General features: G+C 43.8%; 1 protein-coding gene across 5 annotated transcripts in view; it reads left to right on the top strand.

Moving 5' to 3' along the window:
- rbfox1 (RNA binding fox-1 homolog 1) overlaps window positions 1-26,976 on the top strand; it is a 147,884-nt gene that overhangs the window by 28,365 nt on the left and 92,543 nt on the right. For 3 of the 5 annotated variants that reach the window (XM_063471054.1, XM_063471050.1, XM_063471053.1), the window contains 4 exons: window positions 9,598-9,744; window positions 12,067-12,120; window positions 14,307-14,399; window positions 19,336-19,396. In XM_063471054.1, the coding sequence (XP_063327124.1) occupies window positions 9,598-9,744; window positions 12,067-12,120; window positions 14,307-14,399; window positions 19,336-19,396 (355 nt within the window). The remainder of the gene's footprint in view (window positions 1-9,597; window positions 9,745-12,066; window positions 12,121-14,306; window positions 14,400-19,335; window positions 19,397-26,976) is intronic. The other 2 variants (XM_063471051.1, XM_063471052.1) reach the window with 2 other exon arrangements.

Below are 26,976 nucleotides of genomic sequence, written 5' to 3'. Positions count from 1 at the left end.
TATGCAGGTGGGTTCCTAATTAGCCCAGTCACATGATACAAGGAGCGAGTGCAGCGGAAAGAGAGATAGAGAAGGTGAAGCGAGCAAGCAAAGAACCAGAGAGAGAGAGACGCACGCAACCCATCCGGCCACATTCATTATACTTTCAATTTCATTTCAGTTATATTTATACACCTGCCTTTAATCAATCACATCCATTAAAACCAGAATCAATGAGACAAGACAAAATATACTTTATCCAAAAGTTTTAGAGCACCCAAAGCATTAAACACAACTTATAACAAAAGAACATGAAATGTATAAACACAGAATGAATAACTGGGTGCAGTGACTTCATGGTTTTTGCCAGTGTCTCAGTCCTGCCAGATCACAGCTTCTGTATCTAAAAACTGTTGTTGTTGTTATATCCCCAGTGTGATTTAAATGTTTGTCCGAGGTTTTTTGTTTGTTTCTCTCCTTCCAGTCTTCAGTGTGAGTTATATTATTGACATAATATCTATGTAAACACACCACATCTATAGGTTGGTTTGATAAACAAATCTTTTCAAAAGCCAGAACGTTCCTTTGACAAGGTTGGAATATCCATCTTACCTTCTATAATATCAATATAATATTTATAATATCAGTGAGATGATCAGTTTTACAGACTTAACATGACTAAAGTTGTCTGTAATGCTATTAAGCAGAATGGAAGGACAGACTGGGGAACAACCTGCAACCTCCAGTGTTCAGAATGTTGATGTTAGACTCTGTTTTAAATCAGGTTATGATCTTAAAGTCACAGCACTGATTTTACAGTAGTAGTTACAGTATAATGTCATTTAAATGTCCAAACTCCAGTCAAGGTTATGGTGACATTTAAGTTGTTGTTTTGTGTGACTGCACACTGCCCATCAGAGGACACTCAGTAAGCTGCACAGCAGAAGTTTCAATCCAGTTTTATCTATATGTCACCAAATTACAACAACAGTCACCTGGAAGTGAGACTGTTAGTCACACATATGGTAACATTTTCGTTTTAGTTACTATTGCACCTTCTTTTGTCAGTCCTTTTACATCTATGACAAAGTGTGTAAGAAACTGTTATGACTGGCTCAGAAAAACTCTGGGCCAATCATAGCAACCTGGAGGGTTGGGCTTAAAATGATTAACCAATGTAAACACTGGGTGGTGAACAGAAGATGGCAACAAACAAACAAAACAAAGGAAAAACAACGTAGTGCACAAACTCTTGAAAGGGGATCTTAATGTCACAGAACACATGCTGTGCATTATTATGTAGGCATTAATAAATAAGAACTTAAGAAAAACGTGACACCCTTAATTTCTTAATTTCACCCTTAATTTAACTGAAGACAGAGTGATCTTTACCCAGAGCTGGAAATTATGCTTGTGGCTGAACCATTGTACAAAAACCTCAAAAATCATAGAGTGCATGAGGCTGTTAGCCGTGTTGTCTAGCATTAAACTTACTTTGATGTGTCAGTAAAGGGTGACTTGCCCTTCTAGACCACGTGTAATGACCCCATGTTGGGGTCGCAGATTTGACACCTTAAGGTTTTGAAAGTGGGGATACATGCTTCCGGTGAGGATAAGATTTCTGATAACAGCATCTCAGTTATAACTGAAATTCTAAATGTTTTTGGAAGTATGATTTCTAAGGTACAACAAGGCTGAGAAGATGAGGGGATGGTTTACTACTACTATAAAAACACAATTTTTAGTCTTTAATCTTCCAAGTTTATCTTTCTGTTCTGGTTTTAGAGTCTGTGTTTATTGAGTCATACTTTGGGGATCATCCTGTTGTGGTAGTGGAGAGAAAAGGGTACAATGCGAGAGACTACAGCATTATACAATCACTATGTATTGGCTGTATCAGCAGATCTAAGAAATAAACCTGTTATGAAATTTTAAATGAGAAAAAAAGAGTTTAGAGTTTATTATTATTTCTTCCATAACTGACCAGGAGTTCCAGTCAGCTTTATACTGATATGCTAAAGTTCTCTAACAACCATTTGTACATTGGTAGTAATTACTCTTGTATGGGTTTTTTGCCTGTTTTAAATTTGTGCACTATTTGTTTATTTCTGTATTTTATTAATATATCTGTGATTCACTTTTTCTTGCTGACCTTGTGAATGTGAATATCCCCAGTGTGGGATTAATAAAGTCTGTGTCTATGCCAAAACTGAAGTTTAAACTCCTTTTATAATTTACCTGTCAACATTTCAGATTTGCAGTGTGACATGTTTTCACCATTTGTAAGCCAGAAGAGTGACCACTCTTGAAGCCTGCACAGTACTAGTACTACTACTGCTACTACTTCTAGTACTACTACAGCTGTTACTGCTACTGCACAAGAGCCTCAGAGGGACATATGGCAGCAAGGGTTAGAGGTCAGACACCTTGGGGCTGCAGGTTGGGAGTTGGGGCTAACACCGTAAAAGATTCTAACATCCAGATGCTACGCTGTGTTGCAGCTGATACAGAGCCATAAACTACCCCCATTGTTTAGAAGTGATTACCAATGTACTGTTTGTTTTTTAGAGACACAGAGAGTGAAACATGGGTCAGCCCCAATTTTGGCACTGAGTGTTTGTGACAGTGTTAATAAAGCCTGCAAGTTCCTGCGTTTATACTGGAGAGCAAAGAAACGTTAGACACTGCTTGTACTACTGAAAATCACTTTATCCATAAAAACCACGTAAACAGACATGAAGAAGAATGTGTTTGTAAAACTAACAGTAACCTCTGTTTCTGCTATTAAAACAGTTTGTGTTGATAACCCTGAATGATTCTTGGTCACAACATTTGAAAGGTCATTTTACTCCACACACATTTGGAAAATCACAGTTTGAACATAAAATCCCAGAATAATTAGTATTTGAGATTGCTGCAGCAACATCATTAAAGAAAAATATCTTTTCATGTTGCTGTGCTTTCATTTGAAAATATAAAATGTTAAATTTTTTAATGTAAGACATAAAAACAACAAAAACTTAAGACGTTAAAGATGTCCTGATGAAATCTGTGAATGTCTCGATTCATCTGTGTTTCCATCTGAGAGTCTACAGGGCGAACACTGAGGTTGGGTTTTAGAAATACAAATGGCAACAGGACACATGTTAACTTTGACCACACTAACGTCTAGTTTAAGGTGAGAGAAGTAAATGCATCACAGAAGCTAAAAGGAGTTGCTTCTGCCGACATTAGTTCAAATAAAGTACAAGTGATTTTGGATAAGACCCATCAGATCGTTCACATCATCTAACAAGACTCAAACAGAACCTGGAACATGGAAAAGTGTTCACAAAACAGTTTTGGAGAACTTACACAACTTAATCTTTTCCATAGTGCCTGTATACCTCAGCCAAAACTTTGTACTTTTCACCATTGAGGTGGGGTTAAAAATGGTTCTTTGGCAGTTCATCAAAAATATCTGAAAGAGGATGTTTTAAGTGGAAAAACGCCTGAATGTGGTGAGGGGACCAGAAACACTGAGTTGTGGGGAAGCTGGTAAGGACTCCGCCCTTCACTCTTCACAAGGCTGTAAATTCGGCTCATTGGTCAGGTCAAAACCGTCCCCTGGTCTCTCAGTGGATGAAGCGAGAGCCCGCCCCTCTGAAATGACTTTATTGACAGTCTGGGAGGAGTTTGAGATTGCAGCTGGGGTTACAGTCAGCTGGATATTTCCAGTAGGTGAAAGTCAGGCAGGCGAGAACTTCCGGTCACTCGGTGTCACTGGGGTTGAGCGAAGGTGGGGAGGGGGCAGCTGTTTCAAATATATCAGGTTAAAGCCAGCCTCCTCCACTCTCTGATAGGTCAAAGCCAGAGCCTGCCTTTCTGAAATTGCTTTACTGATCAGTGTAGTAAAGGGTAGGGCCACCTCTATTTTAAATTGCTGTATTAGTGGTTCAGGGCGGAATCCCAGCTCAGGGGTCGCACCGTGAGTCAGAGAAAATGTTACTTTGCCCACACCAGCTGCTGTGTGACTCTCGAGAAAGCTCGCTCCAGTGCAATCGTCTCATGCTGAGGTGGAGCATTTGTAATTCTAACTTTGATTCTTATTTTCCTTTTTTGCATTAAACAAACACAAATAAAATGAGTTAAAGCTTTCCAAGCTCACCCCATCCTCACTGTTACAAAAGCACCGACTTAATTAAGAACAACCTTTTTACTATGGTTTAACACTTTTTCAAACACACACACAGGTTGCCAAAAACAGTCTAAAAAGGTGGCATACTTTGTCTAAAGTAAACTTTTTGGCTTAAAATGACAACAGCACACCATTATGAATTATTCCCAGTGTTGGGAAGGTTACTTTTAAAATGTATTCCACTACAGATTACAGATTACATGCCCCAAAATGTATTCTGTAACGTATTCCGTTACGTTACTCAGTGAGAGTAACATATTCTGAATACTTTGGATTACTTAATATATTATCATGCTTTTTACAACTACATGAATGTCCTATTGCTGTGATTTATTACTATTACTGAAGGTTACTCTCCATACCAATACCAACTAGATGTTTAAATCTTAATATAAATGAGTAACAGTAGGTGGACATTAGGTAAGGCTGCACTTTTTGCAGCGATCTCGTATAGAAAACTATTCCGCGCGAATATAAAACAGGTCCGCGGCTCCGAACCGTAGTAAAGGGACCTCTGGCTAATACGTCGGGTTCGTGTCGGGCTCGTAGCTGAAAACTAGCTTTACTTTGTTGTCTGGGTCAAGTTTGCTAGCGAGAGACAGAGAGAGGCGTTGAAAGGCTGCTCCAACCGAACTTATTGTTTGGGAGGAAAACACGAACACAGTGTACAGTCGAGTCTTAATAGCTTACTTACAACTGGGCTACACTGCCCATGAGGCTACATTCTTTAGGGATATGCCTGTAACGCTCTGCCTATTGCCTTCATATTAAATCATTTTTTGAACAATAATTTTTAAAAATATTTCTTCACGTCATTATGCGGGCCACAAGCAGAGGTAACATGGGCTGCGAGACTGAGACACAGGCATTAGAGCCTCTTAATGCCTGTTTTGTTTGGGTTTCCACCGGTGTGGAATTACCAGAAATAGAGAGAGCATAGCCTAACATATGAAACAGGAAAAGACCGCCATGTAATCCATTTATTTCAACAATGTAACTGTATTCTGAATACCACCTTTTTAAACGGTAACTGTAACGGAATACAGTTACTCATATTTTGTATTTTAAATATGTAATGCCGGTACATGTATTCCGTTACTCCCCAACACTGATTATTCCGTAGTTTTAATTTCTGTCTCAAACATCCTAATCATCATCCTAGTTCAAATCCAAAGGAGACTTGACTTCATCTACATACACCACACAATATTTGATTCTACAGTTGGTAGTCCATCATCAAAAATGGGTTGCTAACTGGAAATGTGATTTTCAAATGTTCAATCTTTGAAAACTTTGATAATCTACTTTATCAGGATTATAGCTCTTGTTGGAATTGCTTTGTAGTGATTTATTTGCTACAGCCCCTGACTTACCTGTAGTCAGCCTGCAATCCACAGCCACCTTCTCTCCCTGTCTCTCTACATTGCACCATAGCCTCCTGTGAAAGTCCTGCCCCCCTCCCTCACTCTTCACACTCACTTTTAGAGACAGATGAGACGACTCAGGGAAGTCTTCTGGACCAGAGGGAGTGAGTCCCCGTGTCCTCAAGGGCTGTGCCCCCCAGAGTCTTTCATAAAATTTTCATGATGAGCTTGAGTATACTGTGGAAGATGTCATGCGTCATTCCGATACGAAAGACGTCACGTCCCAGTGGCTCCCAGGATTACAGACCTGTGGCACTGACTTTCCACGTCATGAAGACTAGGGAAAGACTCATCCTTGACCAGTTCCGACCTATAGTCAGGCCACATCAGGATCCCCTTCAGTTTGCTTACCAGTCCCACCTTGGAACTCAAGACGCCATCATCTACCTTCTCAATTGTGTCTACGTCGATCTGGACCAGCCAGCGAGTTGTGTAAGGGTCATGACCCTCCTGGGTGATAAGCTGACAGTGATGCAGGTGGATGTATCTCTTGTGTCCTGGATTGCTGATTATGTGCGTCTTTAACATTGTGTTAAAGATGCACATAATCAGGTGACAAGGTGATCAGGGGGACTGCAAGGGACCATCCTTTTCCCCTTTGCTGTCCACTCTATACACGACAGATCCACAGAATGTTGTCCAAGATAAAGACAATGCTGGACAATAACTTCCACCCAGTCTGTGACTTGCTGACCAGTCACAGGAGGACGCACAGTGACAGACAACGATTATCCAAATACACTATTGAATGACACAGGATCTCATTTCTGCTTGTGGCAATCTCTCTATACAACTTCTCCATCCTATGCACAGTGTAATCGTTACACCCTTAATATTTGAAGATCCTGTGAAAATAACAAAATAACATTTTAGAGTACAATGTCAATCATATGCAGTGGTGGGAAAAAGTGTTTTCCCCCTTCCCAATTTCCTATCTTTTTGTATGTTTGTCACACTTTAATATGTCAGATCAGAACAAATTAAAACATTAGACAAAGATAACACAAGTAAACAGAAAATGTAATTTCCTATTTAAGGTATTTATTATCAAGGGGAAAAAATCCAAACCTACATGGCCCTGTGTGGAAAGGTAATTGCCTCATAAAACTAATAATTGGTTGGACCAACCATTGGACCCTTAGCAGCAACAACTGCAATCAAACGTTTCTGATAACTGGCAATGAGTCTTTCACAACGCTTTGGAGGAATTTTGCAGAATTGTAATTCAGCCACATTGAACGTTTTTTGAGCATGAACTGCCTTTAAAGGTTATGCTACAGCATCTCAACTAGATTCAGGGTAGGACTTTGACTAGGCCACTGCAGAATCTTCATTTTGTTTTTTGTTAGCCAGTCAGAGGTGGACTTGGTGTGTTTTGGATCATTGTCCTGGTGCAGAACCCAAGTGCGCTTCAGTTTGGCATGAACATATGGCCGGACATTCTCCTTCAGGATGTTTTGGTAGACAGCATGGTTTCATTGACTACAACTTAGCTCCAGGTGTTGTGCCAAAAAGTGATGGTCTGCCAGAAAATGATTGCCGCCTGCGGGACCGCGCGCAGCTGCTTAAAGCCGTAGTGCCCAGATTTCTTACGTAGACAGCTACCGTGCAACTGATATATGATGCGGTAAGCTGAACATTAGTTAGATTACTCGTTACGAGTAACGCCGTTAGTAATGCCATTACTTGTAATGCCGTTATTCCCATCACTGGAAATTACTTTGCAACCCTTTTCGTTTCATAAAACTGTAGCAGCGTGTGTAAAGCAGACACTTGCGCGTGCACGAGTGCTTCTTTGTGTGCCCGGCTGCCGAGTTCTAAGCATGCAAAATTTAATTGTGTCCGTGAATGAAATAATTTGCTCGGATTATTTTTTTGTTAAGACTTAAATATAATCCCATAGCTGCACCTCACTGGGTAATTACATCTCACCCTTTGTCAGTAATGCCGGGACCTAGGTGTGTGGTGTTGAAGTACGCCGACTTCATGGATTCTTTTTAAAGGTAGCGATCAGGCGGAGACTCTTACTTCCAAAATCAGACGTCTTTTTATTTGCGCTTTACAATAAAATACAGATGCATTCGGAGACCTAGCTAACTAGCCTTCTTCTGCTATGTCTGGCGAGGTCTGGCTCACAACACAATCTTATGGGTTCGGTGTCCCGCCTATTGTACCGCCCCCTTCAACTGTCCTGCCTTCGGTCTTCCCCACCTCAGCACTACAAGCAAAATCCTAAGTTTAAACATAGCTCTCTAATCTTCTCAACCTAGAGTGAAAATATAAAAACATGAGTCCATTATCACATTTCCCACAAGCACCCCTTCTCACAGTGGTGATAACTGGAAAGCTGTCTGGCCAGAGACTGAATGTTGGGACAGAACATCAACTGTGTTAATTATAATAAAAAGCTTTGTATGAGCACATTGAGTGATGCCAGTAGTGACTAGGGTAACACATGTCAAAACAGTTTGAATTAAGCCAATTGACTGAGAAAAACTGTAAATCCATGCTCTCAGGCAAGGGGAATGTTTTGGCCTATTATGAGCTACTGCGAACCAGTTCAGCATCATGGACTACTCTGAGCACTCAAAGTGTTTTACGCAGCTTGCCTCATTCATCCATTAACACAAGCACTTTTTCTATGTAAGTGCTTCCTGTCTACTGTTCATACTCTGATGGATGCATCAGAGAGCAACTTGTGGTTAGTATCTTGCCCAACAATATTTAGCATGCAAAAGCGAGGAGCCAAGGATCAAACCACCAACCTTCTGATTAGCAGATGACCTGCTCTACCTCCTGAGCTACAGCCAAGCCATATATTTATAGTGGCTATTAAAATAAATATGACATCTAGCATTATCTCTAGAGTTGTATTATATGGTTAAACTGTTCTGTCCATTTGGAATGAAAATGCGCAACATCATCTTTGCTTCCTGTCTTTTAGCCTCTCTTCAAATCATACATCACGCAAGGTCTCAAATCATCTTGGAAACCTTTGCTTTCACTCTTGCTCTATCCTTTAGTCACACATCACCCCTGACACTTGTCTCCACCCACTCCACCCTGCCAGAACTCTTTCCTTTACCTCTCTTGTGCGCTGTTCTTGGCTTTGGATGGTTGGTATATCTTTTCTCCTTACATGTTGACCCTCAGACCTGTCTCCCTCTCATTCCCTCACACACATCTATTATGTCTTCTTTCTAGTGACTTTCACCCTTCTTCTTTCCAGTGCATACCTCCACCTCCCCATAATACCATATCACCCCAACAGAGCACTTTGCTATCAAACTGCTGGCTTACTTGTAGTTCCTAAGATAATTAAAAGATTGGATTTGGGATGCAGACACCCTCTCTATACTTTTAAGATTAGATTTAAAACTTTTATTTTTAAAGCATTTATTTAGGGCTGGACCAGATGACTCTAAATCCCCCCTTAATTTTATTGCAAAAGGCCTGGGCTGCTGGGGGCTTCCCATGATGCACTTTGTCACTCGCCTTTTTCCCCCACCCACTATGTGTTTATACACCACCCTGCATTTAATCATTACTTATTATTAACCTCTGGCTCGCTTCCACATTGTGTCTTTTAGCTTACCTTCCTTGGCAAGGCAGATGTTACGTTACAAAATGTTAGAGCAAACATGCACACATTCTTGTTTTTTAAGTGATTACATTGCTAGCAACAGCATTTCTTCCAGGATGACAATTATTCCATGCAGACGACAGCAAGGCTCACTGAGTGATTTGATTAGGATAAAAGTGAGAAACACAGACGACACAGATCGTTGTGCCAAAGTGAAAGAGACTTTTGAAACAGCAAAACTGGTCATTGTTCTCATACCATTTGTATATGCATCAAAAACAGCAAACAAGGGCATGAATTGTGTTTAACTCCCTCTTCATGAAAAAGGTTAATTTTACACAAGTGTTGATACTGTAAATTATTATTATTTTTTATCATTTTAAAAATGTACATTTATAGTTGCTCAGTAGTGTCCTTTTATTTATATTTTTCAGCAAACAGAAGATGTTGCTCAAACAGACAGTTGGCCATCCACAGAGTTGGTACCTGAAAGCACACACAACAAGGCCCAACCAAAGAGACTTCATGTCTCCAACATCCCCTTCAGGTTCAGAGACCCAGACCTCAGGCAAATGTTTGGGGTAAGTATAGTGTGATGTAATTATACTTGAAAATTTGAGCTGCCCAAAGTATTTTCAACATTTTTTAAACTCCCAAAAGTTGATTCTGTTCATCTGGACGTAGCGTTTTCAGTGGAAGAAACGTTTCGTCACTCATCCAAGTGACTTCTTCAGTCTCAGCTGACTGCAGGTTTCCCCAATCTTAGCCCATGTCCACACTAACACATTTTTGTTTGAAAACACTCTTTTTCAATCTTTCTCAATCTTTTTCTCTCCGTTTTGGCTTTCCGTCCACACTGAGACAACGTTTTTGGTCAAGGAAAATGCAGTGTTTTGAAAACACTCTCCAAAGTAGTGATGTGTGGATCAATCCTGAAATATCGATTCCTCCGATACCAATCATTTATGTTCTATAATCGATTCTCACATTAAAATATCGATATTTTAGTAATTTAGGGTAAATTTGTAGTTTATCATTAACAGGAACACAGTGGAAAGAAACTATAACATTCGGATTGCCTACATTCAAAGGAACTACTTCCTCTTCCACCTTTCATAGTCATGTGTGAAATACGGCTGTATAAATGTCTCGCAGCCCGTGGCGTGCGCACTCACAACAATGGCTGAGCGTAAACGGAGTCATGTGTGAACGTATTTTACCTCCACAAACAGCTGAGACGTGGTTTGCGATACATGTGGCAAAAAACTGCTCCAAGAGTGAGGTGTAGTGGCCATACTAGGGAGACATTCAAAAGGGCTGTTGGGGGGGTGTAAATACATTTTACAGGGTTTATTTATCGGATAAAATACGTTAAATGTCACCGTTATTATTGGCCGGCCCGGAAACAGCGGGGGTGTCCAAATTCAGAGGCTGCTTCCACCTGAGGACCCGGCCTTCGCGGTCTAAAGAAAGCCGGGTAGTACGTCACGAGCTCCCTCGGTGGAGTGAAACTCTGCTGTCTGCTCCTTGCTATCTAAAATATAACCGAGCACTGACGTAAACTCTCGACCGTCTCACACTTCTGTTAAATTATTTTCTGTTTGATGTTTATTCAGCTGTGTGAAAACCCTCCCGAGGGATTAATAAAGTTCAATTTAATTTAATCTAATCTAATAACTTTAATCTCAGCCAATCCGATTTACTCACGAACAAATAAAACACTGAAAAAGCCAAACAATAACATTTTTAAGTTATCAAAGTGACTTATATATCATGTTTAACCCGAGTAGTTAAAGACCGCGGGGGTTTGAAAACGATGTGTCGATCGGCTCAGATATTTGAAGTTTACACAGCTACATTATCACCTGAAAATATGTTAAAAGTTTTTTAGCGACCCACAAAGAGAAATAAGATTAATATTAAAACTAAGTAGCTGCCGCCATTGTTGGAAACTGGAATTTGCTGGGCCGCGCTATGAATTCTGCGATATGGTTTTTCAATTTTGTTGTCCGGGTGGAAAATCGGGAGAAATTCGGGAGAATGGTGGCTCCGGGAGATTTTCGGGAGGGGCACTGAAATTCGTGATTCTCCCGGAAAAATCGGGAGGGTTGGCATGTATGGTTGTGGCAACATCACTAACCTTGTCAAACACCTCAGAGTAAATCATATCACAGAATATGACGAGCGTATGTTGAGACGAACTGAAGAGGAGGACAGGGACAGGTGCTGCTAGGGCGAGACAGACGTCTCTCACGGAGTCCTTTAGTGCTGCAGGCAGGCAACATGCTCAAATAGCGCACAACTTCAGTTTTTTTATTTCTATATGATGAACTCTGCATTATTAAGTGATAAGAACAAGTAATCTGATGTCCTGTAATCATTATGATGCTATAATTTGAGATACAATAAATAAAATAAGTTTTTGTACAAAGTATCGGTATCGGATCAGTATCGTCGATACCACCCTGAATATTACTTGGTATCGGATCGGAAAGGAAATCAGTGGTATCGCACATCACTACTCCAAAGTGGATACATTTGAAAACGCTATTTTTGCGGCGCAGTGTGAAAACCCTACGTCTAGAAGAACAGAATCAACTTTTGGGGATTTACTTACCTGGATAATTGAGCATGCATCAAGACATTTTTTTAAACTATTATCTTTTTGTGAGTAACAAAAAAAAAACATAATCAACCCAGTAATTGGCCAGTTACTGCATTACCACTAAACATCTGCCAGTCAAGCCGAAAAATTTCATAACTGGGTGGATGTTAAGAGGTAATATGTTTGCAAAACAGGAAAGTCAAAAAAGCTATACATTTTTTATTTCATAATTTAATTAAAAAAAGGTTAAACACACACAGAGACACACACTCAGAATTTCTTTTATATTTTTTCACAGCAATTTGGCAAAATTTTAGACGTGGAAATCATCTTCAACGAACGCGGTTCTAAGGTACATACATTTTTGTTCATCTTTAGGTAATAAGCATAAATAATCTCTGCTTAAAAATAATCCTCTTAGCTTTTTCAGCTTGAAAGAACCTGGATATAAATGGATTGCACTTCCCCAACAAAACTGAATGTGAGAATGTAAATGATAGTAATAGCCATGTCTGGCAAAGTTAGTTTGACATCAAATTAAATCCTTGTGAAAATGTCAAATTAGTCTTGTGAAATCACAGTGAGTGGGAGCCAGTGTGTCCTTTACATGAACAAAATGTGAATTTTCAGAATTTACTGCTGAGTGCTACATATAAGAAAGGACCTTACTTGATTGCCCCACTTTTCTAAAGTCTTGTGGAAGAGCTCTCTAGGGATACAACTGATTCTGCTGATTCTAATTTTATGTACATTTAATAAGACAAGAAACACAAAACGAAACATCGAAAGAATTGCTACTGATTCAATGCAATCGACTGACTATAATGTGCATCTGAATGTTTTTTCATTATTTAAATCACAACTTTATATTCTATAGTCCATTAGGCACAAAGTGAATTATTTTAAGCCCTTTTAATTTTTAATTTTAATACTTATGGTGTAAGCTTGTAAACATCACAAATCCAGTACATGCAATTATTAGCATATTTGTTAAGGCCAATAAAAAACAACGTATTTACAACAGAGAAATATGTAACTAAAATATGTTCATTTATACAATCAATACTTGGTCTTTGCACCTTTATGAGGAATTACCTTATGAAGATGATCAGTGGCACTGCTAAGGTGTTGTTGAAATTCAAGCCTCAGTAGTGGCCTTCAGTTCTTCTTATTTGTCGATTGGATGTCTCTTATCTTGCTCTTGACAATATCCCTGTAGATTCTCAAGCACAGTAACAACATGGTCAGGAAACCATTTGGTAGTAAAAATTCAAGTCCTGCTGGAAAAGGAAATTGATATTTGTCAAGTTGTCAGCAGATGGAAGTAAGACAGCTTCTAAAATACCCAAACAAACAAGCACAGTAAAATATCTGCAGTCAGTTATATACCACCTTATTGAGGGGCAATATGATATTGAAAGTTATATATATTCTATTATATAAATGTTTTCCCTCTGTTTCTTAACCTTGGAGTCACAATAGATCAATACTGGTATATCAAAATATCCTCCTTAGAACGACGTCCTTTATTTGCACTGGGTCAGATTATTAGGCCTATATACTTCCTGTTAAAGAGGAAGATCAGTGAGATTTAGTAGATTCTATGCCAATTTCTGTCTTTTCTGTTTTGTGTCTTTTTTCCTGGTATTATATTACTTTTGTGTTTGACTATTGCAATGCAAAAATAAATTCATTTTCCCTCCAGCATTTTGATATGACTTACTCAGCTATTCATTATAAACCAAACCTACATCAATGGAAGCATTGTAGATGACACAATACTCTGCCTCTAATAAACCCAGTTCCAAAATACTGGGACACTGAGTAAAATGTAAATAAAAACAGAATGCAATGTTTTTCAAATTTCATTGAATCATGTTTTATTTAAAATAGAACATAGAAAACATAGAAATATTTCAAACTAAGAAAAGTCACACACATCTCAAAAAAGAGAATCTAGACAAATATCTCATTGTTTCCTGGATGCCTGTGATCTTTGAGTCCTCAGGCAGCACTGCAGGCAGCACTGCATGATTATGTCATGGCAATCACTGCATGGGCTCAGGAACACTTCCAGAAATCATTGTGTGTAAACACAATTTATTGTGCAAGTAAAAACTGTCAGGCAAAGAAGAAGCCAATAGGTGAGCGTGATCCAGAAAGGCTGCTGTCATCTCTGCACGGTTTAAAATCAACTGAGACGAAGTGTGGAAGTGTTCGGTGGGCAGACAAATCTAAATGAAGAGAGGATGCTGCACAGTGGTCAGACTTTGAGACATGTTGATGCCATTGAATTCAAATTAAAAATCAGACAATACTTTTATTTAAAATGTTACATTTTCTCAGTTTAAACATTTGACATGTTTGCTGTCTTCTGTTATGAATAAATATTACACAATGTCATTTTTGGAATTTGGTTTGTAGAAATAGGATATTGCGTCATTGACAGTGCTCCTGTTGACTGAAGCTGTTCTTTATTATGTTATATTTACCAAATAATATGCATGTTGTTCTTGTTCCTTTCCGTTCTGCACACAGGGTTTTGGTTTTGTAACATTCGAGCATAGCGTGGATGCAGACAGGGCAAAAGAGAAATTACACGGCACCGTGGTAGAAGGTCGTAAAATAGAGGTGCATCTTCTCAAGTATTTCTTTCTTCTGGATTTCTTCTTTCTCACTGTCACCCTTTTTGTGTTTGTCTCGATATGCCTGTTGGTTGATTTATCTGGGTGTGTTTGTGTCTAAGCATTCAGCAATCTATCCCACTTATCTTGCCATATTTCTAAAGATACAAAATAGTTAGGTCATCCAAGCCTTATCATTCCCTTTTATTTAACCCAAAAAAATGTTAAAATACAATTCTAGTAATATATGCTCAAAAGAAAGTCTGCTTTTGTATACTTTTATTGAAAAAAGGAAATTTATTTGCTTGTCCTTGGATAGATGAAGTAGTTGTCAGAAGCTTAGTCCTGGATTTCACTCTACAAACGTCATGTGTAATTTACATTGCAAATATTAATCACAGTTAAATTAAGAGGGGATGGCAGTAAAAACTCGCAAGCAAAATGCGAGTACGGACTCACGTACATGAGTATTTAGAAATGGCCTAACAGTCTGCAGTCTATGCACTAACCTCAGCTAACGCCAGCTAACAATGTTAGCTCGGTGGTGAGTAGCCTTCAGTAGTAGTAAATCACACAGCAATAGCACATTCAGCTAGTTTTAAAAGGCATGAGAATATATCAAGTAATCCAAAGTATTCAGAATACGTTACCCACATTGAGTAACTTAACGGAATATGTTACAAACTATGTTTTGGGCCATGTATTCTGTAATCTGTAGTGGAATACATTTTAAAAGTAACCTTCCCAACACTGTTTATGGATCAGCTAATACACTAGCAACTGGATTAGGTTTGGGATTAACGATGGGATTAGCTCCAGGATATAGCTAACAGTTAAATCCAAGAGTCAGAAATTAGCTCATAGTTAATTATCTGATTAGCTATCCTATTTCACATTTCTGCGACTCTGCAAATGCAAATGAGCCATTCTGTAAGATTTAAGAACGTCTCTGATCGGATACAGAGATACAGGCTGGGAACCTGGATTTTCCTTCACCACTGTTTGTGCCAATAGCTTTTCACTGCTAAGAAGTGATTGTGCTTGTACAAAGGACATTCAGCCTTGGTATTTACACTCTGCCTAAGATGGATATATGAAGAATATGAAGGAACTCTGCAGTGAAACGGAGAGCCAAAATGTGTGCCAGTGGTCTCACAATCTTTGGAAGGTAATGCACTAACATGGCTAATGCTAGTCCCCTGCTCTTTTAATATTCAATTCAATTTTATTTATACAGCACCAAATCACAACAGTCGCCTCAAGGTGCTTTATATTGTAAGGTGGACCCTACAATAATAGATACAGAGAAAAACCCAACAATCATATGACCCCCTATGAGCAAGCAAGATCATCTTTGCATCTGAAAATATTACGTCCCAGCGGTACTACCTAGCAGTCCTTTTTGTTAGGCTAATGTGTGCTTCACAAATAAAGCTTGAAGCAGGTCAAACTATAAGAACCAGCACTGAGCCCCTTTACATTTATACAGTGCTGGAGCATTGGCTGCAACCTACAGCCCTTAAACTCGTCTACAGCCTTTAAAATACTCTCTGTAACCACGTTACCAGATGTTACCACATAAATTTATAATACTTTAAATTAAAAGAATGCATTGAACTGAAGAAGTGATTACACTTTGCCAAAGCAAAGAGTAGAGTTGACACTGGTGATTTATGCTAATTTTTAGACTCCTTCTTTAGGAATCCTCCTTCTTATTCAGTCACCTTTCTCACTCACTATGTGTTTATACACCTTTCTGCATTACTTATTATTAATCTCTGGTTCTCTTAGACAGCACGTCTTTTGTCCTGTCTTCCTTCTTCACTTTCACTTCGGTGGCCTCAGAATCTTATCTCTGCTTTTTGCGGATGATGTGGTTCTGTTGACTTCATCAGGTGATGGCCTCCAGCTCGCACTGGAATGGTTCGCAGCCGAGTGTAAAGCAGCGGGAATGAGGATCAGCACCTCCATATCTGAGGCCATGGTTCTCAGCCGGAAAAGGGTGGAGTGCCCACTCCGGGTCGGGGATGAGTTCCTGCCCCAAGTGGAGGAGTTCAAGTATCTCGGGGTCTTGTTCGCGAGTGATGGGAGAAGGGAGCAGGAGATCGACAGACAGAGCTGAGTGTAAAAGCGAAGCTCTCAGTTTACCGGTCGATCTACGTCCCTACCCTCACCTATGGCCACGAGCTGTGGGTAGTGACCGAAAGAACGAGATCGCGGATACAAGCGGCGGAAATGAGCTTCCTTCGAAGGGTGGCTGGCCTCTCCCTTAGAGATAGGGTGAGATGTTCAGCCATCCGGGAGGGGCTCAGAGTAGAGCTGCTGGTCCTCCACATCGAAAGGAGCCATCTGTGGTGGTTCGGGCATCTGACAAGGATGCCTCCTGGGTGAGGTGTTCCGGGCATGTCCCACCGGGAGGAGGGACATGTCAAACTTAGACTCATTTTAGATGTCATTTTTATAATGCTTCTACATGTATAAGCTCTGTAGTCTCATGTTTCCAGAGGGTAGAGGGCATGTTTTTTGTACAGAAATGGTTGTGAATGTATGCAGAGTGATCATCTCCAAGATGGCGCGGACTCTAGAGGGGAAAAAAAATAGTCAGCAGCTGTACTTTTGATTTCTAGCAGAGATGTCCCCAATTTACAAAATCTGTGCATCGACAAAAACTGTCAAACGGATCAGTTCAGTTCATACATACACATCTGCACAAACTTCTAATACTTTCCGTCGCAACTTCTCTCAGTTCTGCTACCAATTCACTTCCTCTTACAAAGCTCTTCACAATAAAACAGGATACCAACCTCCCAAAAATAAAAACATCATATACACTACCAGCCAAAAGTTTTAGAACACCCCAATTTTCCAGTTATTTATTGTAATTTAAGTCGTTCAAGTTCAATGAATAGCTTGAAATGGTAAAAAGGTAAGTGGTGAACTGCCAGAGGTAAAAAAAAAAAGAAGGTTACCCAAACTGAAAAATACAATGTACAATTCAGAATTATGCAAAAAGTAAGACGTCAGAATAAGACAAAGAGGCTTGTCTGGGCCATGAAACACCACCATTGGAAGAAGGTATTATGGACTGATGGATCAAAATTTGAAATCTTCACTTCATCATGCAGGATCTTTGTACGCCGTCGAGTAGGTGAAAGGATGGTTCCACAGTGTGTGGCATCAACTGTCAAACATGGAGGAGGAAGTGTGATGGTCTGGGGCTGTTTGCTGGATCCAGGGTCGATGACTCGTACACAGAGAGGTACCCTGAACCAAAACAGCTACCACAGCATTCTGCAGCACCATGCAGTACCCTCTGGTTGGTCAGGGATTCATCCTACAGCAAGATAATGACTCAAAACATAAGTCCAAGCTGTGCCAGAACTACTTCAGGAAAAAAGAACAGGATGGTGAGCTTGAAAACATGGAGTGTCCAGCACAGTCTCACAGACTTAAACCCCATCGAGCTGGTTTGGGATGAACTGGACAGAAGAGTGAAAGCAAAGCAACCTACAAGGTCCACATTTATGGGAACTTCTGCTACAGATATGGGAGAATATTTGATTTCTATTGTAGAAAGAATGCCATGGGTGTGTTCAGCTGTTATATCTGCCAAAGGTGCAACTTGGACGTCGTACAGATGTCCAGAATTAGTCATGGACCGACGGACCCAACAAAGACACGATTTGCACGTCTATCTGACAACAAGTGTTTAGTGGGTAGTGTGTGAAGAGGACTCTCCATTTACCTCTTTTTATTTCTTATATGCAATACTAGGAATCTGAGACTTACAAATATCAGTAATTACTCCTGTATCATTATATTCAGTTTAGCTGATAAATGAACAGTTTGTGCAGTGGATTGATTACAAAGTTTCCTTGGTGAACTGAGTAAGATGCTGCTCATTCCCTTGTCATCCCCTCCTCCCCCACCATCCTTCGAACAGTAGCTTGTGTAGGGCCCTTCCAACACAGTTACAACGGTAACAGTACACAAACAAGTGGGCGGGGCCAAAAAGTTTGTCAGTGGTAAGTGCGGACTAGCAAGCCATTCTGCCACCTTTTCCTCTCTTTCTTCCTCTCTGTGGAATGTTTGCAAGCTAGAAGTCACATGACTCTTCTTTTGGAATTGTGGTTGAGTTGATGCTGTATAATGACATATTTTCTTGTGTCGACATGCGTTTTGATTTACTAAGCGTTTTCTAAAGCTGTGTATGCGAGCGACACTGAGATATGAGTTAGTTTGCATATCTATATAAAGTTGTTGGGAAACATATTCATTAATTTTATTTTACTTTGGAAAACAATGCACTCTCCTTTTAATTTACCCTGTTAGCTGTTGTTTGGAATGATTTCACTGGTTATTGACTGCTTTGGTTGGTTTATTTTAATATATCTATTTTCTTTTAATCTAATTATTCTTGAAATGAATTATAGAGGATATTGTCTGAGTGTGAATGCTTTGTGTTACATTCGTCAGAACAGTTTTGACATTTTTATGTTCAATGGAGGTTGCATAATGCTCCCCACATGTATCCTTCCTCTCCTCAATGTTCTTCTTTTGTCTTTTTTCCTCTCCTGTTCCACCTCCCAATTGCATCCATCGATACATTCACTAAACATCATTTTAACAGTGCATTTGCGCTTTCTTGACTCTTGTATGTTATTTAAATGTCACTAAATGTGGGGAGAGCATGCTGAAAAATGCCATAAAATAGAATATTTGCAAATGAGAAAGGAAACTGATTTGTATGGATGTTTTTAAATGCTGCTGAATGCAATTTGGTAAACACACAAATGATATGGGTGTTTGCCATCAACTTTTTTGCTTTCTTTGTGTACAACATTAGGAAACTTTGCATGCAGATCTAGCCTAACAAGGGCACAACTTTTCACTTATATAAAAGTATAACACCTAATAAAGCTCTGTCTCTTTACCTGCTGTAGGTCAACAATGCAACAGCCCGTGTAATGACAAATAAGAAGACTGTCAGCCCATATGCAAATGGTAAGGTAAAAAAATTTTCCCCTTATGGAACTTGTAATTGGTTTACAAAATTAATCGATTGCAATGTGGATTTAATGTGGCTTTTTGGATAATGTTCTGATGAAAATGTCCCTTTGATGTCAAATATTTCTTACCCTAAAGACAACTGAAACATAGTCACAGACAAAGGAGCTCCTAGTATTTATTTTCACTATGGGGTTTGGGGAGGGGTAAAACATTTGACCATGAATAATTGCAAGGTGAAACAACTAATAAACAAATATGCATTTGTGAAGCTGGACCCTTTACACATGTACAAGACACGGACGTGGTGACAGCACTTCTTTATTCTGATATTCGGTTTACTGTGGTTTTACAATGGGACACAGACACTCCCGCTCCACTGTCACGTCCACTCTCCTTCCTCTCCGACTGTCACTGTCAACATATAAAGAGTCACAATCACATTCACATCCCAGCACACCTGTTCACCCCGCCCCTGCGCCGCCCCGGGAGCTCGCTGCATCACCCCTCCTCTGCAGCCGGCCAGAGATCACACCCACGCCACACATCCCCACCGCCCGACTGAGGCCGGGGCCCATCCGGCCGAACCTAACCCTAACCCCCCGGTGCGGGAGACCTCTGGTGCATCGGCCCAACTGGAGGGCTCTCTAACTGGTGGGGAGGCTGTTACATCTTTGCAGGATGTCTCCTCTCTACAGGGGTTCACTCTGCAGGTGGGGGAGAGTTATAGGAGAGGTGGAGAATGAACTCAACCTGGGTGTCTATTGTCTTGTGTAGTCTGGGAGATGATTGGATAATGGGGTGGGTGCAGTTTTCTCTGCGGTGGGGTCGGGTGGGCTGACCCGGACTCTGTGCGGTGGGGCGGTGCTGCTGCTGTGGGCCCCGGTCCGGATGGGCCTGGGCCCCCTTGCCCTGGTGGGTTACAGAGTGTGGGGGTGCCTACTGGGGTCAGCAGGGGAGCTGGCCCCAGGGAGGAGCAAGCAGCCCCTCCCTTTCTTCCCTCCCCATCCTCAGCTGCCTCCCTCTTCCTGCTCCACCACACCCACACACACGCAGGGCTTGGGGTGCAGGTGTGTCACCAGGGTGCAGGGGAGGCACTCCCCCTCTGTCCCATTCTGGCCGCCTGTGCCTCAATTTTATTCTGCAACCTAGACATCCACATTACTCATACTATCATAACACATACATATAGGGCCTTGGGGGTGGGCACGTTATACAGCGTCCAGAGGATGGTCTGTGTATTCCAACCCACCTCTGGCGCTGGTGCCCTACCCTCAGTTTTAAATGCATATAGGCACTGAGGGTTTTCAGGAGGAGCCGTGCTGCTCTCTGGCAGGAAGCAACATGCCCTCCTGTGTTTTAAATGCACTTTAGAACAGCACGCAGCAACACTACATATGAGCGGGCGGAGGGAGGTTTGGGGTCTTCACTCACCCCCGTTCTCTGTTAACCGTCGGGGCTGGGGGGCTGGGAGTAGGTGCTGGCCGTCAGATTGGGGTCTGGGATGCGGGGCCTCTCTGCTACTGCAGATAAGGAGGCGGTCTGCTTTCCTCCACCCCAGAGAGAAGGGTTACACCTCCTGGGTCTAGGTACAGTTTGCCCCTCTGGGGGCGGGGGTACCTGGACCTGGGATATAGAGTATGTTTGGGGAGTGTGAATGTGTGTACAGTGTCTACAGTGTCTGTCTCCACGTCGGGTGAGTGCCGAGTATTTTTTTTTGTATATGGGGGTGGGAATGCACGTTTGTGTCTGCGTGCGCCTGTTTGTCTGTGTCTATCTGTCAGGTCGGGTCTTAGAACATCTCAGGCTCGCCGAGGTATGGAGGCCTATCCCCCTCACCACACTCCCTGCCGGTGGCTGATGCCCTCAGACATTGGTGTGTTGGTGGTTCTTGGTGTTTGGGGCTGGGTTCTCATGTATGTACCGACTCACTCCAGGTGGCCGATTGGCGGGGCCTGGCGCCTGTGGCCCGGCTGGGCCCCTTCCAGGGGGTGGGGTGCCCTCAGGCCTCTGGCCTCTGGGCCTGAGGCCCGGTATTTCTGGCACAGCTGGCTGCCGGCAATGCCCGCGGGCACGTCACTGCAACCCCCTCTGGCCTCTGCTCCGTGGCTGCTGGGTGACCTCTTGTTTGGGGCTCTCCTCAGCTCTTCCCAGGAGGGTGGCATGGTTGCCCCTGTTGTGGTTCTCCTTGGGTCCTCGTATTCTGGGCCTCTGGATGTCTGGGGCCTGGATCTTCTCCATACCTGCTTCATGCCCTGGGGGACGGGGCTATGGCTCCCCACACTCCCTCGCAGATTGTTACATGGAGAAACCTTTTGAATACAAGCGTGCTGATCCACACAGGTGTGCACACAGGTGTACACACGGGTGTTCACAGACACAAACTACACCTTTCTTGGCTGCTACCTCAAAGCACATTGTGTGCTGTCAATCTTGCGTGCTGCACCACAACATTTAATATTTAGTATCTACTGTTATCTACTGTTAGTTAGTTTATTGAGATGGTGTTGTATTTATTATGTTACTCTTTTTTGTTTGTTTTCTCTTCTGTTTTTATTATCTCCATACAGGTGATCCAGGTGTTTTGTTTGTGATTCTTTCTTTTTTCTTTCCCGCTTTCCCACCATCTCTTCTCCCCTCTATTTTTCTTTCTCTTCCTCTCTTTCTTTCATTCTCTCTCCCTGTCCTATCGCCCAGTCATGTCTGTCCCGTCTGTAACAACTGAAAATCAAATCAAATAAATACATAATTATAATAAAGGTCAATCAAATGGACCAATATGGCAAGGCCATGATGATCCACTTGGTAAAGTAAATCCGCTTGGCATCTTTCTTGGCCTTCAGACAACAACTCTGATGGCTAAAGATCCAAATGGGACGGGAAAAAAAAAGAAAAAAAAATGGGCTCGTCAGGTCCGCAAATCCTGGCACGAACAGCCAGTAGTAGCCGGCCAGCCCCAGAAACCGTCTCACCTCCTTTTCCCTCTTGGGGTGCGTGCAGGATGCAATCGCTGCCGTCTTCTCCACTTGAGGCCGCACCTGCCCGCCCCCCAAGTGGTACCCCAAATACTGTACCTCCCTCCGTCCAACCGCACACTTCTTTGGGTTGGCCGTGAGCCCTGCCTGCCTCAGAGACTCCAGCACCACAGCCACACGCTGCACATGCTCCGCCCACGTGTCACTGTAGATGAGGACGTCATCCAGATAGGCGGCAGCATAGGCAGCGTGCAGCCGCAGCACCCGGTCCATGAGACGCTGAAAGGTGGCAGGGGCTCCGAACAAGCCGAATAGAAGCGTAACGAATTGGTACAACCTGTACGGAGTGGAGAAGGCCGTTTTTTCCTTGGACTCTGCAGACAAAGGAATCTGCCAGTAGCCCTTGGTTAAATCCAGTGTCGTGAAAAAGCGAGCGGTGCCCAACCGGTCCAGGAGCTCGTTGACCCGGGGCATGGGATAAGCATCAAAACGTGACACCTCATTCACTAGTATAGTCGACACAGAACCGTATAGACCCATCCTTCACAAGAACAATGGGGCTACACCAAGCGCTGTGCAACTCTTCTATTACCCCCAACTTCCTTTAATTCCCGGTGAACAATTTATCTTTTATGTTCCAGCAGCCTGTAGGGCCGTGAACGCACCGTCACGCCAGGCTGCGTCTCAAAATGGTGCTCTATGAGAGAAGCACGGCTGGGTAGGGGGCAGAACACGTCAGCAAAGCGCTGTTGCAATGCAGCAACATCCGCCCTCTGGGCCTGTGTGAGATGGTCACTACAATGGAGGGAGGCGGGGATGTTGGATTTTGGCACCTCCGGCCCCAACTCATCTCTCTCCCTTACCAGGCTCACCAGAGAAGCGGTCTCCCTCCAGGCTTTAAGGAAGTTGAGGTGGTAAATCTGCGTGGCTCCGCCCCTGTCCGACCGTACTACCTCATAATCAACGTCCCCCACTCGCCGTGTGACCACAAAGGGCCCTTGCCACTTGGTGAGTAATTTTGAGCTGGAAGAAAGAAGTAACACAAGCACTTTGTCTCCCGGTGAAAATTGCCTGAGTTTCACCCCTCTGTTGTGCAGGCGTTGCTGACACTGCTGAGCCTGGAGCAAATTCTCCCATGAGAGTCTCCCCAGTGTGCGCAGCTTTGCTCTCAGGTCCAGCACGTACTGAACTTTTCGCAGGGCTCGGACTCTCCTCCCAGTTTTCCTTAATCAGGTCGAGCACCCCTCGCGGCTTCCGGGTATTGTGTCGCATAATCCACCAGGACTAATATGAAGCGAAAGCCTCGTGCACTCACGGTTTAATAGCCCGATGAGGTCCATACCGATGTGGTCAAACGGGACCTCCATGAGGGGTAACGGGCGCAAAGGTGCCTTCAGGATGGCCAGCTGGCTAACCAGCTGACACTCCGGACACGACGAGCACCAGCGGCGCACGTCGGCCCAGATGCCGGGCCAATAGAATCGGGCCATTATCCGCTCCAGAGTTTTTTCGCATCCCATGTGTCCGGCCATGGGGTTCGAATGAGCCGCCTGAAAAATCATTTCCAGGCGGCTTTGTGGTACCAGCACCTGGGTACGAATTTCGTTAGTGCAAGTGTCGCGGCTCACTCGGTACAGCCTATCGTTTCTCAATTGAAAGTGTGGGTAAGTCAGCGCGGCCGCAGGGTGCACCCACTGACCATCAATTTCCATCACTTGGTCATAGGCTGAGTATAGGGTGTCGTCCCGAGACTGCTCAAGATGGTAATCTCACGTGGGGCACACTACCGGAGGCGGCGGGTCTTCTGTGGAGGACCCCGCTGCCTCTCCCCCCGAGTCGGTGTCAGACGACCCTGCGTCACCACTGAACGCAGCACGCGTCTACTGGCCACGATCGCATCCCCGCATACTGCCCCAATAAACTATGGAACCCCGGCCGATCTGTGCCCAAAATCAGGGGATGCGACTGGCTAACTGACTAAACGCTCCCTTCACTCTATGCTTTTTGCCCTTAAATTTTAACACCAGCGACACCACGGGATATCGGTGAATGTCCCCGTGCACACATTTAACCTCCACCCAATTGGCCTCCAACAATGCCCCGGGGCGAAACAAACTTTGGTGGAACAGGGTCTGCGTGCAGCCTGTGTCCACCAAAGCATGGCCTATACCCCCTTGACACCTTACCGGCACTCGGTACGTCCCTCCCGGACCGGGGGCGGGTGCTAGTGCGCCGGAGAAAAGGAACACCTGCCCCACCTCCATGAGCGGACACTCCCGGCACAGGTGCCCCAGCCGCCCACACTTCCAGCAGTCCAGCCCCGGCATCTGTGCGGCTCCCGGTGGCTCTGGGGCAACACCGGCTGCTGCTTGGGATCCGGCTGGAAGCAGCGGCTGGAACAGGTTCCTGGGGTTCCACCCCGCTTCATGCTCCGTCCCAACAGGGCCGCCGTCCCTCCTCTGTTTCCCTGCCACCGGCGGCCTGGTCGTCGGAACACGGCCGCTCCGTCGTGGCTCCTCTCGGGTGGGTCCTGGGTTGGGCGCCAGCGTAACCACTGCCATCAGATCCGCCGGGCGGTGGCAGCCGACTCAACGAGCCGTCACCTCCGGCAGGCCCCCCACGAATTGCTAGAGGACGACCAGATTGAGCAGCCGAGCCACCTCGCTGCCCCATCCTCCAGCTGCGGAGCCCACGCAAACGGCCGCTCACCTCCCGTCATCCTGCTGGCTCGGAATTGATGGCGGTAGTCCTCCAGGGAGAGGCCCAAGCGGTCCAGTACCGCCCAACACACGTCCTCAGCGCCGCCGTCTGAGCCTCGCCTGAAAGAAGCGGCAGCAGCCGGGTGGTCCATACTTCCTCTGGCCAGCGGCAGGCCAACGCTGTGGCCTGGAAAATCTCAATAAACACCAGCGGGTCCTCCTCCTCCCTCATCCGGTGCAATGTCACTGACAGCGGAGGGGGGGGGGCGCCGGCGCGCCCGTATTCCCCAACAGCTGCTCCAGAGCCACGGTTTGCTGCTCTGATTGCTGGCGCAGCAACGCCAACTGCTGGTCCTGCGTCGCAGGAGTCGCCATCGCCGCCATCGCCGCCATCGCCGCCATCGCCGCCATCGCCGCCATCGCCGCCATCGCCGCCATCGCCGCCATGTCCATCATCATTTGGCCCAGTATCTGCAGCGGTTGGGCGGGCGGCTGGGTGGGCGGCTGAGCCGCCAGGAGAAGAGGTGGAACGGGCTGGGGATGGGACATCGCGCCAGGGTTTCGGCACCAGTGTGAAGTTGGACCCTTTACACACGTACAAGACACGGACGTGGTGACAGCACTTCTTTATTCTGACATTCGGTTTACTGTGGTTTTACAATGGGACACAGACACAGCATTTAAATTGTTCTGGTTTTAATATTGATTAGATTAGATTATTAGATTAGATGAAACTTTATTAATCCCTCGGGTGGGTTACTCCGGGAAATTCAGTTTCCAGTAGCACATTACTGATAGAAGTTGCATGTCACAGATACAATAAGGGGAATGAGAGTAAGGATATAAGCATAAATACACCATATATACACTTATACACACATATAAATACAGAATATACAATATGGATAAATAGGATTGCACATTTGAGTGAGTATATTGCACAGTGGTTATTGCACAGATGAATATAAGAAAAAATCTAATATTGCAAATATTGCACAGTGTAAAAAAGCACTACAGCTCAGTTGTTCCCGCCCTCCCTTGTCCCCCTGTTTCCCCTCCCCCACCCCTCCATTGAGGAGTTAAACAGTTTGATGGCGTGTGGGACAAAGGAGTTTTTAAGTCTGTTGGTTTTTGACTTTGGTAGAAGCAACCTGTCGCTGAATAGGCTCCTCTGACTGTTTGCGACCGTGTGCAGAGGATGCTCAGCATAGTTCATGATGTCCATCAGTTTCTTTAATGTCCTTTTCTCTGCCACTGTCACCAGAGTGTCCAGCTTCATGCCGACCACAGAGCCAGCCTTCCTGATTGGTTTCTTCAGCCTGGATGAGTCCTTCTTTGCTGTGCTGCTACCCCAGCACACCACACCATAGAAAAGTACTCCAGCAACCACCGACTGGTAAAACATCCTCAGGAGCTTCCTGCAGATGTTAAAAGACCTCAGCAGCTGAGGAAGTACAGTCGGCTTTGGCCTTTTTTATACAGGTGCTGCGTGTTTCATGACCAGTCCAGTTTGTTGTCCACCCACAGCCCGAGGTACTTGTATGTGTTGACCACCTCCACCTCCTCTCCCTCTATCTGAACTGGCAGTGGACCTGGTCTGGACCTCCCGAAGTCCACAACCAGTTCCTTGGTCTTTGAGGTGTTGAGTTGCAGGTGGTTTGTGTGACTCCATGCGACAAAGTTCCTCACCAGACTCCTGTACTCCTCTTCCTGATCATCCCAGATACACCCCATGATGGCCGTGTCGTCTGCAAACTTCTGAATATGGCATAATTCAGAGTTATAGCAGAAGTCAGAGGTGTACAGGGTGAAGAGAAGAGGGGACAGCACAGTTCCCTGTGGTGCTCCTGTGCTGCTGACTTCACAGTGTCAGATGTGATGTCCTTCAGCCTGACGTACTGTG

The sequence above is a fragment of the Pelmatolapia mariae genome, linkage group LG4 (genome assembly GCF_036321145.2).
Source record: "Pelmatolapia mariae isolate MD_Pm_ZW linkage group LG4, Pm_UMD_F_2, whole genome shotgun sequence".
Classification (NCBI taxonomy): domain Eukaryota; kingdom Metazoa; phylum Chordata; class Actinopteri; order Cichliformes; family Cichlidae; genus Pelmatolapia; species Pelmatolapia mariae.
This window is presented reverse-complemented; position numbering and strand designations above follow the sequence as displayed.